Source organism: Harmonia axyridis, chromosome X (genome assembly GCF_914767665.1).
Source record: "Harmonia axyridis chromosome X, icHarAxyr1.1, whole genome shotgun sequence".
NCBI classification, from domain to species: Eukaryota; Metazoa; Arthropoda; class Insecta; order Coleoptera; family Coccinellidae; genus Harmonia; species Harmonia axyridis.
Genome location: NC_059508.1, coordinates 4,966,854 through 4,983,225, shown reverse-complemented (window position 1 = coordinate 4,983,225; position 16,372 = coordinate 4,966,854). Strand labels below are relative to the sequence as shown.

The 16,372-nt window shown below is 31.4% G+C and overlaps 3 protein-coding genes across 3 annotated transcripts; all 3 read right to left on the bottom strand.

Moving 5' to 3' along the window:
- Positions 1–3,633: 3,633 nt before the first annotated feature.
- Positions 3,634–9,152, bottom strand: LOC123686504 (U2 snRNP-associated SURP motif-containing protein). Its single transcript, XM_045626690.1, has 16 exons — positions 8,993–9,152; positions 8,820–8,936; positions 8,670–8,766; positions 8,419–8,614; positions 8,206–8,365; positions 7,954–8,152; positions 7,581–7,890; positions 7,411–7,526; positions 7,184–7,295; positions 6,884–7,126; positions 6,646–6,829; positions 6,421–6,586; positions 6,143–6,359; positions 5,740–6,027; positions 4,928–4,990; positions 3,634–4,407 (listed from the first exon to the last, which is right to left on the bottom strand). Exons 1-16 carry the CDS (start codon positions 9,008–9,010, stop codon positions 4,074–4,076), a joined length of 2,820 nt encoding a protein of 939 aa, XP_045482646.1. The 5' UTR covers positions 9,011–9,152; the 3' UTR covers positions 3,634–4,073.
- A 1,521-nt stretch (positions 9,153–10,673) lies between these two features.
- On the bottom strand, positions 10,674–12,272 carry LOC123685908 (mannose-1-phosphate guanyltransferase beta). Its single transcript, XM_045625776.1, has 2 exons — positions 11,205–12,272; positions 10,674–11,128 (listed from the first exon to the last, which is right to left on the bottom strand). Exons 1-2 carry the CDS (start codon positions 12,046–12,048, stop codon positions 10,893–10,895), a joined length of 1,080 nt encoding a protein of 359 aa, XP_045481732.1. The 5' UTR covers positions 12,049–12,272; the 3' UTR covers positions 10,674–10,892.
- A 2,080-nt stretch (positions 12,273–14,352) lies between these two features.
- Positions 14,353–16,293, bottom strand: LOC123685907 (J domain-containing protein CG6693-like). The gene is made up of 3 exons (XM_045625775.1): positions 15,851–16,293; positions 15,285–15,797; positions 14,353–14,632 (listed from the first exon to the last, which is right to left on the bottom strand). Exons 1-3 carry the CDS (start codon positions 15,942–15,944, stop codon positions 14,472–14,474), a joined length of 768 nt encoding a protein of 255 aa, XP_045481731.1. The 5' UTR covers positions 15,945–16,293; the 3' UTR covers positions 14,353–14,471.
- Positions 16,294–16,372: the final 79 nt, after the last annotated feature.

Here is a 16,372-nt window from a genome sequence, read left to right as displayed (position 1 = left end):
TCTCTTGTATGGATTCAATATACCAACAACATCCCTTCTCTCTTTACCCATAATAGACTGTCCAGTGGAGCACCACTGATTTTTACTCTTACCTTTACAATATAGCAATAACTATATATTGCTGCTCTTAAAGGTCCAGTTTATACAGTTATACAACAAAATCTAATTCCGATTTTTTTAATAATCATATTTACAAGCGACCAAACTTCTTCTCTGCAAATGAGTACCTATATTTATATCTTATTGTATCTGATAAAAACGACCAATTCAGTCATAAATAATCAAAACTCCTGTGAAATCTATCATTCCAACACAGATTAAGAGAGAATGGATCAGTTGAATCGAGAAATTATATTAATTCGTGCTTTGAATGTATTTACAAAAAGTCTTATTACTATATAATTGTATTAGTTATCAGATGTCCCTTCAATGTTGCTGGATGGTACCCAAAAATATCCCCATATATTAAAGAAAACTCTTTAACTTTTGAATGGTTGACCTTTAAGCCGAATTGAGTAGCTTGATGGTGCAGAAAAAGCCACTCAACTTGGTACTCTACAAATAATAAAGAGTAAGGTGACAATGAAAAAGTTTATTTAGAGATCGATGTTAGTTGTTCAAATACCTACGCCTTTGTCCATGTTCGTGGATTCTCCAAAAAATGTTGTTTAAAGACATGGTTGAAGTAAGAGTTGATTAACTCTTTGAAAGTAAAATATTCACGTGAGTCGTGCCGAACAATTAGTATAAAATGTGCCAAAGTGCACCATTTCTTTATGTATATAGATACATATACTTCATTCAATCGATTAAAATTTAATGTAGACGTGTTCAACAAAGAGCTTGTGGTGAATGAAACGGAAGTTAGATGGAACTTAGATAAATCTTTGTCGTGGTATGTTCTTTATACTTTTATAATGCATATTTCATTCGTTAGTATATTGTTATATTGTGGTAACATATTCCAACTGCTAAGCAGTTTTTTGTTGGGAACAAATCTAATGTAAGACAGTAAACAGGTAGAGGAACGACCTTTTTTCTTAGCTGATAGATAATCAACGACAGAATTACTTTTGAACGATCTACATTGGGTACCTGAACTTTGGTCCATCGGCCAATATATACAGTGTGTCAATTTTAAAAGCTGCCGAATCATATCTAACAATAAAGTAAGCAAATACTGTTACCGCTTGGCAGAAAGTCTGGTAAAATACTCCACAAAAGTGATTTACTCAATAAATTCTACCTCTTGAACACCCTCACCGGAAGTTTTAATGTTAACCCTCATCATCTAAAAATGTTCGAAAAAATACCTATTACTTCTCTACACTTTTTTATTCAGCTACGTATGAACTAAAATTATTACTATTACTATAAATTATCTTATAGATAGGTAATACATAAATAGAACAAGATAGGTTAAGGAATAGTTGCAAAAGATATTAGAAATATCATCACGTTATATTTTTTTATGATCGTTGACTTTTCATTTCATGGAGTAATGTTTCGGTTCTTTCTATATTTGTTAAAATTTCATGTCTTTTGCTGCTTTTGAGGCTCGTGAAGGAAATATAGTGTAATGAATTGTTGATATTCCCAAAGAGCCGTATTCGAAAACGGTTCGATGTAACAAAAAAAAAAACAGAAATGCTAAATATTGAGCTGTTATATCTTTGGAATGTTACATGTGCAAGTTTTAAAATCGACACACTGTATATAAGTCAACAAAGATGAAGTAATAATTGTGATCAACTGGAATGTTACTTGATGAAGAGAACCTTTAATGATCAGTTATAGTTTATTAGTAAATATAATATATACAGATATATATATGAATGTTCTGCATTTGCAGAAGTGAGGCGTTATAGTCGCCCTTTTTGTACTCGGTCATCGTCCTGGTCTACGGGCGGTAAGACGCCCAGGCCGGTCAAATAAATGGGCTGCCGCCCGTTGTCCAATACCAGACGTCAACCTGTACGATGACTTGTGCTCGGCTCAATTTTACATTGCTCATAATAATAATTTGAGAAGAATGATGTTGTCTTCCTATTATAACTCTTTTCTTGAATGTTTTTTAATGTTTCAAGCCTAGCACACGTCGGATTACATTTTATATCACGTACAATTTTTAATATCATATTTGAAACAAATTGGAATTATTAACGCAAGTTTCTAAACCGGGTTCGGTTAGGTGATATAACATTGTCCTAATTAAATATTCAAGTGAAGAACACTTACAAAAAACATCTATATCGCATTTTCGATAAATCTTAGGAATTTCTTTCGGCATATTTCAGAAATACCTAAAATACATTGAATAGACCACATATCCTTTGGCAGATTAGGAATTGCTCACACGATTCGGACAACTGTAGAAGTGACTACCATTTCTGTTACGAAGGTATTCAGAATACCGAGTATGTTCACTTCAAAAAGGATGAAAAAATGATCGCATACCTATTTGAAGACTCTAGAAGAATTCGCAAATTGCATTGTCCACTTTCATTAGTTTAGATCGCCGTCATAATAGTCGATCTTTAGTGAAACTATATCAGTAACTCTAGAGTAAATATCCATGAGCTTAGTTTTGTTCTGAAAAACAACCGCTCAGATAAATCCAATTTTGCTACCAAATTTCCCTTATCTGTGTCCGCTGAATGAGCAAATAGGAAATTAAATGTTTTACTGTCTGATAAGAACAGCATGTCTTTTGTGATGTTTAGTTCATTTGTAGCCTGTAACCCCAACAAAATAATTGTATTCGTTTTGCTGCCTGTATTGTTTCGTCATATATAATCATTCATTGTGGAAGTTATGTCGAAATAAATCAATATTTTGCAAATACCCTCTTCATCTGATCCTTCCCATGATCCATGAGTAATAAAAAAAATTATAGTTCATCTATGTAAACTAATACTATGAGAACGGCTAATGGCCCTGGTAGTCGAAGCCGTAGAACTTAAAACTCAACTTAACTTAATACTATGAGAGTTACTAACCTAGTCAACTTAGACAAATTACAAATATAACCAGCTAAAATCAGTTAAAAGTATCCAGTTGACAAATTCAACAATTAATGAATAAAACTAAATTTTGTAAATAGAGAAAATTATAGTTAATTTTTCAATGAAATATAACAAATATATTATTCAATAAAATATAAAGCATTGCCTTCAAAGTGATCCTTTTGAAAAAAATCACTTAAACCAATGTCGCATCATTAAAACATTTTAAATGAATGAAAACTACTACTTCAAAGAGGTAACTTGAGTCAAATTAGCTAAAAGAAAAATGTCAGCTGAAGCATTAGAAATTAGAGAAATACAGTGGTTTATGAAACTCGTTATGATTGACAAAATTCATGGGTTTTTCCCACAAATTTGAACCCTAAAAAAATTAACTATCATTTTCATCATCTCAGCATACAATATTCTACAGAGTTCTATAAATAAACTAAATGACAAATGACGTTCAAACTGCGCAAGAATATAAAGGACAGTTGTACCAACCAAAATTTCCACAATTTCTTGATGCTGTCTTGCTAAATAATCCATTATCTTTCTACTTCTGTTTTCTAGCCAGAAGGATTCCGAAATAATTGTTTTATGTCTAGTCAAACAGAAACATACAGAATATTCTGAACAGATCATTTATTAAAATTGACACACAACACTGAACTAAATTATATCCTAACCCGACAATTATTTGGAATCAATGCGTGAATCACTAATGTAAATGTAAAATATTTTACACTATTTACAAGTTCAAAACTTAATTCGTAGATAATTGAAAAATTGTATATATGTAATTATAAATATTCAACAAGAGCAAGAATTGTATAATATTATCACTCAAGTTCAATTAAAATAATAACTGTTTATAATTAAAAAAAAAACAATATAGGTTCTTTAACATATAAAAACAAAATTGATAACTCAAATCATTTGAAATGTTCAATAATATTGATACACTGCTAAAAAATTACAAAAATTTCAAATTTTGTCTTTGTACACTGAAAAATTGGAGATATTAATGATAACGGAGTTTCAGTAAATTGTAAGTAGTAGAAATTATTAGTACTTGTGCTTGTGACGATGCTTCCTCGTAGAATCTGGCGAACGATGCCTAGACCTAGATGTAGAAGGAGGAGAGGGACTTAGGTGTCTGGAAAACCTAATAGGAGAGGGACTCCGTCTATACTTCGACGAACGAACAGGTGATGGGGAATGTTTACTGTGTCTACGAACAGGAGACCCATACTTATCATTAGAACTGACTGGGGACAAAGAACCCCTAATACGTTTAGAACGGGATGTGGAGGAGGGGGAGTGCCTTCTTATCCTAGGAGGACTAGGTGGTGACGGTGGCAGTTTTGCTTTCTTGCGCTGGGGTGAACGACTTTTCGACCTAGAATCCCAATTGCAGTTGAACATAAATAACTATTGAGAAAATCACGATCATCTATATTTCTTCAGTTCGTTTATTTTATGCCTATACAAGTATAGAAACAGGTGTAAACATATATAGTGAAAATGCTTCATGAAAACTACATTGGCAAGCTTCTGAAATATACTATGAAATGAAAATAATTCACATGAAAAATTAATGTTACCATTTCAAAAAAAAAAGGAAACAAATCATGAAGATTTTTCAATAATGCTATAATAATCTTTTTAAAACTCAAAATTAGTATTCAATGATTTTAAACACCAATAGAAATTTTTAATGAATTTTCATTTTGTAAGAATCCATCAATATTTTAGTAATAAACTGAGGAAATTTGACGAAATGTATCAAACATAATATATCTTCAATTCCATTTCATTAGTATGTTTCATTAGTTTGCCTTTAAGGGTATAAATTTCAAAAGCGCAATTTTTTTCAAGGTGAAACTGTAAGAGATGTATAGATACTTAAGCTATGTTACCTGAGCTTGCTTGCTGAACCACTTGATGAACTTCTTGCGTGTTTTTTACTTTTTCTAGAGGTACTACAAAATCAGTGAGAAGTAAGAATTCATTATATCAAAAGTTCAATTATCCTCTCTTATTATAGACATTAATTGGTTGAATCAACAATGCAAATTGCATAATTATTGATCTGAGATATTGAGTTGAATAACAGTATCAACAATATTTCAATATTTTTCATAGAAATATTCAACGAATACTTTCAAACTGGATGAAGCAAATGTATTTCTATTTATAATAATCTCAACATAATCTATACATTATCTGCAATATTTTTTATAGAAATATTCAGCAAATCTATTTCTATTTTAGATCTTAATAGCATCTATACTTTATCTGACCAATTCTAAACTGTTTTAAATCCCAAAGTATACCACAGTTAGATTTTATAATGGCAATTAAACCTTTAAACTTCAATTACAGTCAATTTAGAATTTTTATTTCATCAATGTTTTTTACCGCTAGTAATAAAGTAATTTTTGAATGGCCAAAAACAACATTATTACAGACTAAATTCTGGGTAGATTGCTATCGTTTTCAGAACTTGCCTTTCCAAATTTTTTCCACTTATATGTATGAGGTAAATTGTTATTCTTATTATTATTATGTTTATTGGAGGTGTTGTTCAAAATGAAATAACTACATAGACACTAAAAGTTCTTGCAAATGTACAGGACATTAAAAAATATTTCCAGAATTTATCAATGTGTCAGACAATAATGAAACAAAAATACATTGCTGATTCAAATACTAAGTAACCCCTACTTACAGTTCTTTGTAGTAAGACTCTTCGTCTGAACTCTCTGTCACTGCCCTCCTTTCACTTTTGTCGTAATCCCTTTTATGCTTTTCCACCTTAATGTCTGACTTCTCTTTGTCTTTTTCCCTCTTCTCCTTTTCTGATTTCCTAAGCAATTTCCGTCGATAGTGTTCTACCTGTTGAGGTACAGTCCATCCACTTTTCAAGCTTCTCTGTCCTGATTCAAGCTCATCCTGATATTGCACAGCTTTAACCTCAATTTCTCTCAGTTTTGTTCGCCTTTCTTCTGTCATATTTCTGGAAAAAAATTCTTTCATAAATAAATATAGAAATAACATCTTAATCAATGAGTGTAGAAAATAAGTTTCAGAATTTTAGACTAAATATATATACATATAACTAATTTTCATACCTTGAATCTGTATAGTCAATCTCTTGTCCATCATGCTGAGTGCTATCTTGACTCCCATCTCCGCTATTATCAAGTAAGTCCCATTTACTTGTTGTCATTGCTTGAGCTTCAATCTGTTCTGGGTCAACAGTTTCCCATTTAGATACAATAAAGCCGGGAAGTAATGTTTCTGTTTTCTGGGAATTATCATCCAGTGAAGTATCTTTTATTTCAACACCTAAAACCAAGCAGAATCATAAATACATTATAGAAAAACTGGATAATGTGTTCAATAATACCATCAATATCCATATCCGGTTCTGGTGAAGGGCTTCTATATTGCTTCATTACATTTTTAAGTAGTACTGCACCATCCATTGGAGGCATTTCTTCATCACTTTCATGTTCTATTGGTGCTCCATCAATGTTCATCCCAGTATCAGCAACAACTTCTTCTTTTTCTTCCTGAATATCATGAAAAAATTCATTAAAAAATGAAAAAAAAATTGCAGCTCACAATTTACCTCTATCAAGCCCATGAATATATTGTGCATTTTACCCAAGAAATCTTGTGGGAATATAGTATCCTCCCATGCTTTCAAAATCCTCAATACTCGCACCTTAAATCCCTCAGCTTGTAGTCTTCCTTCAAGTTTATCATAATAAGCCTTTACAAAATTGAATATTTCGACAAGCTTAGCTTCAAACCTGCAAGGTAAAATTTGTTTTCAACGAAATTCAATGAACCATTGAATTACTCACGCTTTTCTGTAAAAGGACGCTTTGTTCACCTTCACCCCACAATTGTGTAAGATGTCTGATACCAAATATAACCTAGCAATTATTTTGGAAATCTGAGTGTTTGGATTTGATAAGGATTCAGTGATGCATTCCACAACTTCGTCAGCTGCATCACTATGTTCTATACAAAACACCATAACCTCACCAATTTTCATTTTCTCTAATGTCAGCCCACGTATGAGATCCTCTAACCTATCACGTTGACTAGGGAGAAAAATGAAATATTAAGTTGTTTTTCAGAATTCAAGTTGAAAAGGTTACCTGTTAGATAAAGAGCCCTTAGAATTCTCTTTTCCATCATCATCAAGTACCAGTTCATCAGGCATACCAGCAGTATATGAATGCATAATTGGTGGTTTCCAAATTGATCCTCCTTCAACATGATGGGTAAAGATTGAAACACAGAAAATTGAATTTTAATGAAGGAAAAAGTATTAAGAATTAACATTTCAACTCGAAATGATCTAAGTGAAAATTATCCAACACACCTTTGAACATTCTGAACTCTTTTGTAGTCCATTCCTTTTGTGCATCACCATGTAAAATAGAATAAAGTTTCCACCGATAATATATGTGAGCAGGACTTTGATTCTCAAACAAAAATCTGAAAATACATTGATGAGATATGAAGTAAGCCAATATTGTCAGGTAGACAAACCGAAACTGTGGATTATTGATTTCTCTGTTCATTATCATTGCCTCAATTAGAGGTCCTTCTCTTACTACAAACTCGACTGTTCTGTGAATCAGCATCAACAAATTACGATCAGTTGGAATGACCACTTTAACAATGGCTCTTTGAAGTATATTGTTCAATTCTTCAACTGACTTTGGAAGAGTATCTTTATCCTCTGGAACTGGCAATGCATTGAAGGGCAATCCAGACGGTGGTGGAGGCATTGCTAATTCAAGTAGACTAGGTGGTATGTAAATAGGGTAAGGTGGTATTATGACTGATTTGCCCCAACCTGGTAACAACAACAAAATTGAAAAGACTCCAAATAAGAAACCCATAAGTCCAAATAACCTACCCAACTTCATTTCATATCCTTCAATTTCTTTACCATTCAGATAACGCAGTGCTCTTTCACCATCTTTTCTACTCATATAAGCTACAAAACCACAATTTCTTCCTCTCGCTTTTTCCTCATCAGATCTTGGCCACATTATCTTAATACTAGCCAAAGGACCAAATCTCCCAAATATCTCCATGAGTTGCTGTTCAGTAATCTGAAATTTTAATCATCCTAGATTTGTACAAAAAAGATTTAATACAATTTAACCTTTGGATTCAAATTTCCCAAATATATGTTTGTATTTGTTGGATCACCATTGTCAAATGATCCTAGGTCACCTCCTCTCATAAACAAATCCAAATCATTATCAATTGGATTTTTAAAAACCCCCTTATACTTATGTCGTTCCTCTCTTTCCTCTTGCATTCTAAAATGTTACGGAAGAGTTACAATTGAAATCATTCTTTTTGAATTACATACTGTCTCAGTTCCTCTTTGAAAGCTTCCAAGTTACTCTTAGTCGGAGGCTTCTTCTTTCCTAACCTTTCAGGTTTCTTTTCTGTTGATAGCAATTTTGCATAAGCTTGAGCTTTTTCAGCAGAAGACATATTTTCATGAGTGGTAGATACTCTCGATTGAGGTTTATATAGTTTTCCTTTATCTTTAGTGTCCTCCCCTAAAAACAAAGTGTACCTAAGCAACAGTTTTCAATCATGAAAGTAGTAACTCACTTCTTGCTCCTGCATCATAAGTACCAGCTTTGACCCAAACTTTATTACCCCCATTAATAGGAGTGTCTTGAAATGTTTCCACGAATTCTTGGAAAACCTGTAATACACAATAACTCAGATTCAGCCACTTAAATAATTTGCATCACTTACATGAGCAGCAGCTCTTTCTTCTTCCTTTTTGCGTTGTTCTTTGAGTTCCCTTTTGGATAATGCCCGTTTCCCCATTGTTCCGATAGAAAAAGCTTTGAGTTTTTGCTCAGGTATATTCTGAAATTAAACAACACTTAACAAATTTGCAAATTGAATTCGAATTACACTCTCACTTTAATCCGGTCAGTCATTTTATCACAACACTACTTTATTCACTGTAAATTATAAATCAAATTAAATCTCACATAAAAAAATTGTACCGATCCAAAGCTTGTTATGTTCTCATTAATTACTTGGAAGCAGACATTTTTGAGGTGCCTTATAATATGTCAAGCAAGACAGATGGAGCATCGATAGAACACAAAGTAAGGTATACCCAAAGTAATATTGATTTTAGGAAAATTGCATTTCTTTTTTTATATAAAAAAATGCCCCCCAATTTCTCACAACGAATAATCGGCAAATTAAAAAAATATATATCAGTTATTATTATTGTATATAATATAAATAATGACTAAATCCGTTTATAGAATTCTGCAATCTGAAAAAATGGCGACAGATAGTTCAATATAAAAGCGCATAGAGGACGTATGATGGCTTTTCAAATAACGGGATTTTTGAACCGAAAAAATCTTTGTACTTTCTAGTCTTTTAAAAATATTATAAATTTCTTTGGAATATATTTTATAGATTCCAAATCGAAGAAAATGTGAAACTATTATATAATGTGTAAAATGGTTGTCAATATAATTTACTTACATATTTCAAACGATCTACTCCAATTATTGGCACAGCAATGGGATGTCGTCTTAATTACTTTAGCCTTTGAAGTTCGATCAGAACAATCATCAGCAAAATGACAAGAGCATAAATAACTGAGTTTAAGGATCAAATTCAGGCTAATTTGTGAAATGAATCCATGCCGCTCTCCTCCTTTCATCTTTTGGAAATCTACAGCGTGAAAATAAAATACTTTCACACTAATAATTGATAATTATTGTTCCTTTGATGTCCTTTAATCAATATTTATTCACAGAATAATGCGACTAGCTAGTAATATGATGAGAATGAAGAAATAATAAACCTGAAAATTGAAAAAAAAGAAACCTTACCTTACACTATGATACGCCTATGGGATTCGTTTGTTAACTTTGACAGCACGGAACACTAATATTGACTGAGAATTGAATCATGGAAGGTATTTAATGGCGGATTTCCGTTCATCAGTTTTTACAAAGCCCCATGCTCCTTCCTACTATTCTAAGTTCTGTATAGCCTACTGAAAGTTCCGATAGAATATTATCGTATAAAAAAAACTAATTGCAAAAAGGTATATAAATCATCAACATGGAAAATCTTTCTCGATTCAAAATTCTACAGAGCAACACTTTAATTAGTGCAAATAATCTCTAGTAGATCCCCTAAAAATATTCTTTTTTTCGCAAAATTCAGCTCAAAAAAATTGTTTGATTTATTTCTGAGGTCTTCAATTTGGAAGAAGGTGTAAATTCTGAGCAGAAACTTTTTTCTATCCCTCCCGAATCTAATGTTCTTAATGTTTTCTTGGATTACAATGATTAAGAGTCAATATGATCTCAATTTCATAATAAAATATTTAAAACCAAAATTTATAACAGGTATTTATATACAAATATACCTTACAAGGTGTAATCTCAAATAATTCATTTTTTCAAAAAACCTTTTTCATTTTCATTGACATTTTCATATTCAAAGAAAAATTTCTGCAGTAAATTTTATTGAATCTTTTAAGTAGATACCTGTGTTACTTCTGTGATATCTAATTTCCTTGTTCTTACTTGGATTAAGGTCACTAAGTACTGGCAATTATAGAAATTTCAGATAAGAACCTCACTTTATTAATTAATTAATTGCACACATTCAAAGGTTTTCAAGTAAAAAACACCTTATAAATAAATAATGTCCTTACATTATAAAACAATATTCCATCTAAAATCATAAGTCATTGGGAATGTTGAACAATATTTGCATAATTGCATCATCTCCATTTTTGCTTTCAATCACTAAATTCAATAAATGAAGATGAATTTGGAATTACATAATAATTTGTGGATCTGGGACTGAATTAACAATATTCTTGTGCGGCAACACTTGTCCTCCATTTATGTACGTTTCATCAGTTACAATAACATCTTCACCTAGTACTGTAATACCCTCCATTCTCACCCAACGACCTACAGAGCACCTCCAACCTACTATACAACTTTCCAACCAAGAATTTGACCTTATCTTAACATCTCTTAATATTGTGCTTCGCTTTACACAAACCCCTAAAAAAAGTTTCATTATAATGATGTTCAATTCATAAAGTGGGGTACCACAAATAATTCCAAACAATTTACTAACCATCTTCAATTGTAACACCTGGTCCTATGGTAACATTTGGTCCTATTTGACAGTTATTACCAATTTTAGCAGTAGGGTCTACCAAGACATTTCCTACAACTCCTGGTGCTTTATATAAGAGACTTGGACGTTTAGTTCTTAAAAATTTTAGGTAAAGGCACATGCCAGTCAAAAAATCTTTAGGTTGGCCAACATCCATCCAAAATCCTTCTAATTCAAAGGCACAAAGTTGTTTTTCTTTGGCCATACCAGGAAATACCTCCTTCTCAATAGATGTAGGTCTCAGTTCTATTCTTTTTAGAACAGCAGGGTTCAAAATATAGAGACCAGCATTGATTTTATTAGAAATAAACTCTTGAGGTTTTTCTACAAAATTTTCAACACAGTTATCCTTATCATAAACAACTACTCCATACTTAGAAGGTTCTTCCACTTTTGTAACAACTATTGTGCCCTCTTTACCCTTCGCCTCATGAAATTTGGCTAACTCTCTGAAGGGAAAATCGCATATGATATCAGAATTTAATACAAAAAAAGGTTTGTCACTTTTTTCAAGATATTCTTTTGCTAATGCTAAAGGACCTGCAGTTCCAAGGGGTTCAGTTTCATGTGAAAAAATTATATTGATCCCAAGCTTTGTTGCTTCAACAGTAAGTTCTTGTTCCATTTGTTCAGCTCTATACGAAACAGCCAAAATAACTTCTGTAACTCCTGCTTCCACTAAAGCTTCAATCTGATGTAGTAATATTGGTTTGTTCGCAAATTCTACTAACGGTTTTGGTCTGCTCAAAGTTAAAGGTCTAAGCCTCGTTCCATATCCACCAACTAAAATGAGTGCCCTCATGTTTACTTTGGAAGATGTTGATCTTTAGTTTCTTCAACTTATTTGTTGATATATTATCCACTTTTCTCTACAACAAAGAATTTCATCAACTTTAGTTGTAACTAATTGAAATCGTACACGTCATCTAAATATCTAGATTTAGATATCTTCTGATTTTAGATTATCGTTGTTGTAAACATCATCAAAATTCGTAGAATATATGCTCTTGATTACTTTTATTTTGACAGTTAACAGATAACGATTACGAGTATCAAAGCACAATTACACATATGTCAGTTACATACTCTGAGTATGTAGTCAAATCAAAGAAATCATTGCTTTTTGATTTTTTTTTTCTAAAATCTTAATATTGACCTTGTTTTCAACTCAGAGTAACAAAATAAATTTTTATTCTGAGGTTTTTATTTGTGTAAGGATCTACTAAATGTTAACAATTTGCTACAGCCTTACGAGCTTTGTTACCATAGTGATTAGTGACCGAATAACAAATGATTTTCTTGAGTATTTCCACCGACCAACTACTTCAGTAGTTTTTTGGGAAAATTTTGTTGATTAATTTTTTTTGCTGAATGTGAATTCACCTCTGTCAACAAATCTCAAAACATTGATAGAGATGTAATTTGACAGCGAAACATTTAAAAGTTATCATTATTATGATTGAATTTGAATTATTAGCGTATGTATTTTACTGTCTCACGTATTTCTTTGTAATCGAATACTCATGATTACTTTTCAGTGTCATTGAATAGGAATCACGAGTACTACAGTGCAGTTACGACTAACGACTACTCTGCAAAATAATGAAAAAAAAAATAGAAGAAATATAGTTGTGGTGCTGCTAACTAGCGGACTTTTTCAGAACTAATCATTGCCTATTTGAAAATTTGGGTATGGATGTAGCGAGTTATATAAAAACACAATTTATTGGAAAATAAAATTAAATGACAATTCAATTATAATATTATTTATTTGAATAGATGGTAAATTTCGGTTTTTATCAGATGGAAAAATCATATTTACTTAGTTTTGATGAAGTTTTAGATTTATATGAAAAATGATTTCTGAAGGGATCTATTCTTGATACAAGGCGTACTTGAAATAAAAGGATACTCAGTTAGTTTCTTCCTTATATGAAGATAGTCCCTACTCTTTATTTAATTACATTGATTGTCACCTTTAGGATGTGTGATATATGTATGTACCTACAAAGTGGTGAACATTCGAAAAAGCTTGTTAATAGAATAAATTGTTCTTAAAAAGCAGTTTCTTCCAAACGTTCTAATATCACATAATTTATGGATACGATTGCACCCAATTAAGATGCAATTATATGTATTCAACCCTTTAATGGATTAAAGTTAGAATTGTGCTTTATTGTAGTCAGCCTCAAATCATCCATAGACAGAGGAAAATCTTATAGGATTTTTGGTCCAAGAGAAAACTGATTCAATTCATATAGGTGGTGAAGATCTCTTAAAAATACTGAAATTCTCAATGAAATATTTCCAGGTCATGATCATTCATATTATTTATTTACATTTATTGTTCATTCATCCATTTAACCCAATATTTTAAATTACGGAAAAAGTTGAATAACACTTAATGTATGAAATTTAATTTCATATTTCCACTTAGGAATAGCCCATAATCTATTTCTAACAAATCAGATCTTAGAAATCAGCTATGAATCTTATAAAATTTACATTTTCTAAAGAAGTATTGGATATTAGTTCATGTTAGAGAACTTCAATTATTAACTACCAATAATATATGTATTGTCTTCCATCTACAGAACTTGTAATAGCATCTGTATACACATTCCACTTATACACCTTAGAATAAGCACAAATCATTAGTCTTTCTGATCATTATTTCTTAACACCTTGTCCTAATGATAAAAATACTTCAAATGAAGTTTGTAGGTTTTTCAAATTTTTGTTATAAAAATTCCACTTCCTCAACAAAATCAGCGTCATATTAGAATTTTGAAATTATTCACAGCTTTTGTAAATAAATCTGCAATATAATATTCTGTACATAAATTCTGAACATTGCTAATGAATAAAGTGAAATTTTATAACTACGTGTTTTGATCTTCTATTGAACTCAGCATTTCCAGTTATACTAATAGCATTTTGGAAATAAAAGTATGTCGTCAATTTGGGAGTGAGTTCATTGTCAATTACTCAATTATCATTATTAAGTGCATTTGTTGGAAATAAACATCCTTAAAATGTTTTGCAGCTTTTCATTCAATTTATACCTTAACGGATAAGGAGGAAATAAGACCTCAGACAAATGAAAAACTGTTGGAATATTTATATTTAAAAAATAATCTATAATCTGTTAGGAGAGAATATGAACAGAAACAGCCAAGTCTTGATATCAGATCTTGAGAAGAGATCAGCAAAAAAACATAGACCTTATTTTTTAGAGACTTTCCTTTTCTTAGCAGAGGTTTTCCTTTCTGTTATTGATTTCCTTTTTTTATTTCCATATTTAGTTTCAAAATGAGAAATCATGTTCATAAAGTTTGATAATGATCTTTCCTGTATCTCATTAGTCAACCTTTCCACATCTTCCACTGGAAAAAAAATTATATTAAAATGGTAAACAAGACTAGAGCTGAAAATAATAAGACCGTATATAATCAAACCATCACATTTTTAATGTTCAATTTCACTACAATACCACTTCCTTTCATTCAAAGGTCTACGATGCCAATTTTGTTGTTAAAAAAAGAAGTTCATTTAAAATTAGTTCTTATTTAGGTTTGCGATCAACCTTTTTTCAGACTTTTTCAATAATTCCGGATTCATTTAGCACTTAATAAAAGGATGATATCTATAATTTTAGTAATGTCTTTTGTCCAAGAGTCATGAGCATTCATAATAACTATTACTCATTCATCTCTGATGCAATGTAAATTTTATTGTCTAAATTTGAGAATTGTGGAAATTTTTACGCCTGTAAGAATTATATGGACTGAGATTTTAGGCCTCTCATCTATCAAAAATGTTCCTCTACTTGCAGCATTTACTATGAAATAACAAATATAAGTCGCTTCATTCCAATCAAACACTGGTATATCACAAACACAACTTATTATTTGCTTTTAAATAGAAATATCCAAAAAACAATTGGCAAAATCTTATTTTGCTATATCTCTTACTACATATTTGTGAAGAAGTCTAGATGAATTTATCAAAAGAGCTGTTTTATCAAACAATACTCACTTGATTCCTTTTCAACTTCTTCCTTTTCCTTTTGATATTTCTTATGCCTCAATCTTCGTTTTCTAGCAGGTTCATTGAAGAACTGGTCGTATTCTTCAACTTCACCTTTATCCACCAAACCCCTCATTACTTCTATAATTCTTGGTTCACTTTCTGGATTGGCAAAAGGAATATACTCCATCATCTTTGTCATGTTACCTTTACAAGATTCATACGCTTTTCTGATATCTCTTACTTCCGTTTCCGAGCCAATGTAATCTTTTTCGAAATTCTGAATATCTTTGAGGCTTATTTTTTTGAAGAGGCTCCTCCAGTATTCCATCCAGTTGAAATCACCGTCACTTTCATCGTCAAACTCACCGCAGTCATCATAAATCTTACGTTTATTTTCATCCTGTAGGATGGTATGAATTTTCCCAAGAACTTTGAACTTCTCAGTAGCTACTAGCTTCTGACTAGCATCAACTCTGTCAGGATGAACCATCAAGGACAATTTATGATAGGCCTTTTTTACTGGAAATAGATGGAATGTAAGCTCCAGAATACAAAATTCATGAAATACTTACTTTCCTTTAGAGAAGCATCCTTCGCAACTTCCAGTACTTCATAAAAATTAGTGGTACCGAAATATTTTTCACAATTTTCTTTGAAACTCGACATCTTATTCTTCTAAAATAATATACGAAATACAACTGACAACAACCGTAGAATAATCGAACGCAACGAAATGGCACTTTACTTAGAATTATATATGATATATCCCTTAACTAAAAACAGCTACAAATCTTAACGAACTGCAACTTTTTGGTAATACCTAACCTAACAATACAATTCGAATTAGCGGGAACTAGAAACAACTATTAGACATTCTTAGTCTTTGCTACTATCAATGTTTAAAATGTTTTCTAGTCTGTCTACTAGTTATGTTGAATTGCAAAACAATTTAGCCTTTCCCTTTTTCTTTTTCCAATTCTATCAGAAATTACTGGATTAACGGTATAATAAATATAAAATATAAAATGACAGGACAGGACATGTGAGAATCTATGGTTGAATATTTCTATGAATTTATTTAGTTACCAAAATAT

Excerpts from the sequence above, each read along its gene's own strand:
- LOC123686504 (XM_045626690.1), bottom strand. Across the intron at positions 7,891-7,953 it reads AGGATATGAAATGAAGTTGG|GTTGGGGCAAATCAGTCATA; the intron begins GTAGGTTATTTG and ends TGTTGTTACCAG. Across the intron at positions 4,408-4,927 it reads GGTTCAGCAAGCAAGCTCAG|GTCGAAAAGTCGTTCACCCC; the intron begins GTAACATAGCTT and ends TTGGGATTCTAG.
- LOC123685908 (XM_045625776.1), bottom strand. The coding sequence starts at position 12,048 with ATGAGGGCACTCATTTTAGTTGGTGGATATGGAACGAGGCTTAGACCT. Across the intron at positions 11,129-11,204 it reads AGGTGTTACAATTGAAGATG|GGGTTTGTGTAAAGCGAAGC; the intron begins GTTAGTAAATTG and ends AACTTTTTTTAG.
- LOC123685907 (XM_045625775.1), bottom strand. The coding sequence starts at position 15,944 with ATGTCGAGTTTCAAAGAAAATTGTGAAAAATATTTCGGTACCACTAAT. Across the intron at positions 15,798-15,850 it reads GGATGCTTCTCTAAAGGAAA|TAAAAAAGGCCTATCATAAA; the intron begins GTAAGTATTTCA and ends ATCTATTTCCAG. Across the intron at positions 14,633-15,284 it reads AGAAGTTGAAAAGGAATCAA|TGGAAGATGTGGAAAGGTTG; the intron begins GTGAGTATTGTT and ends TTTTTTTTCCAG.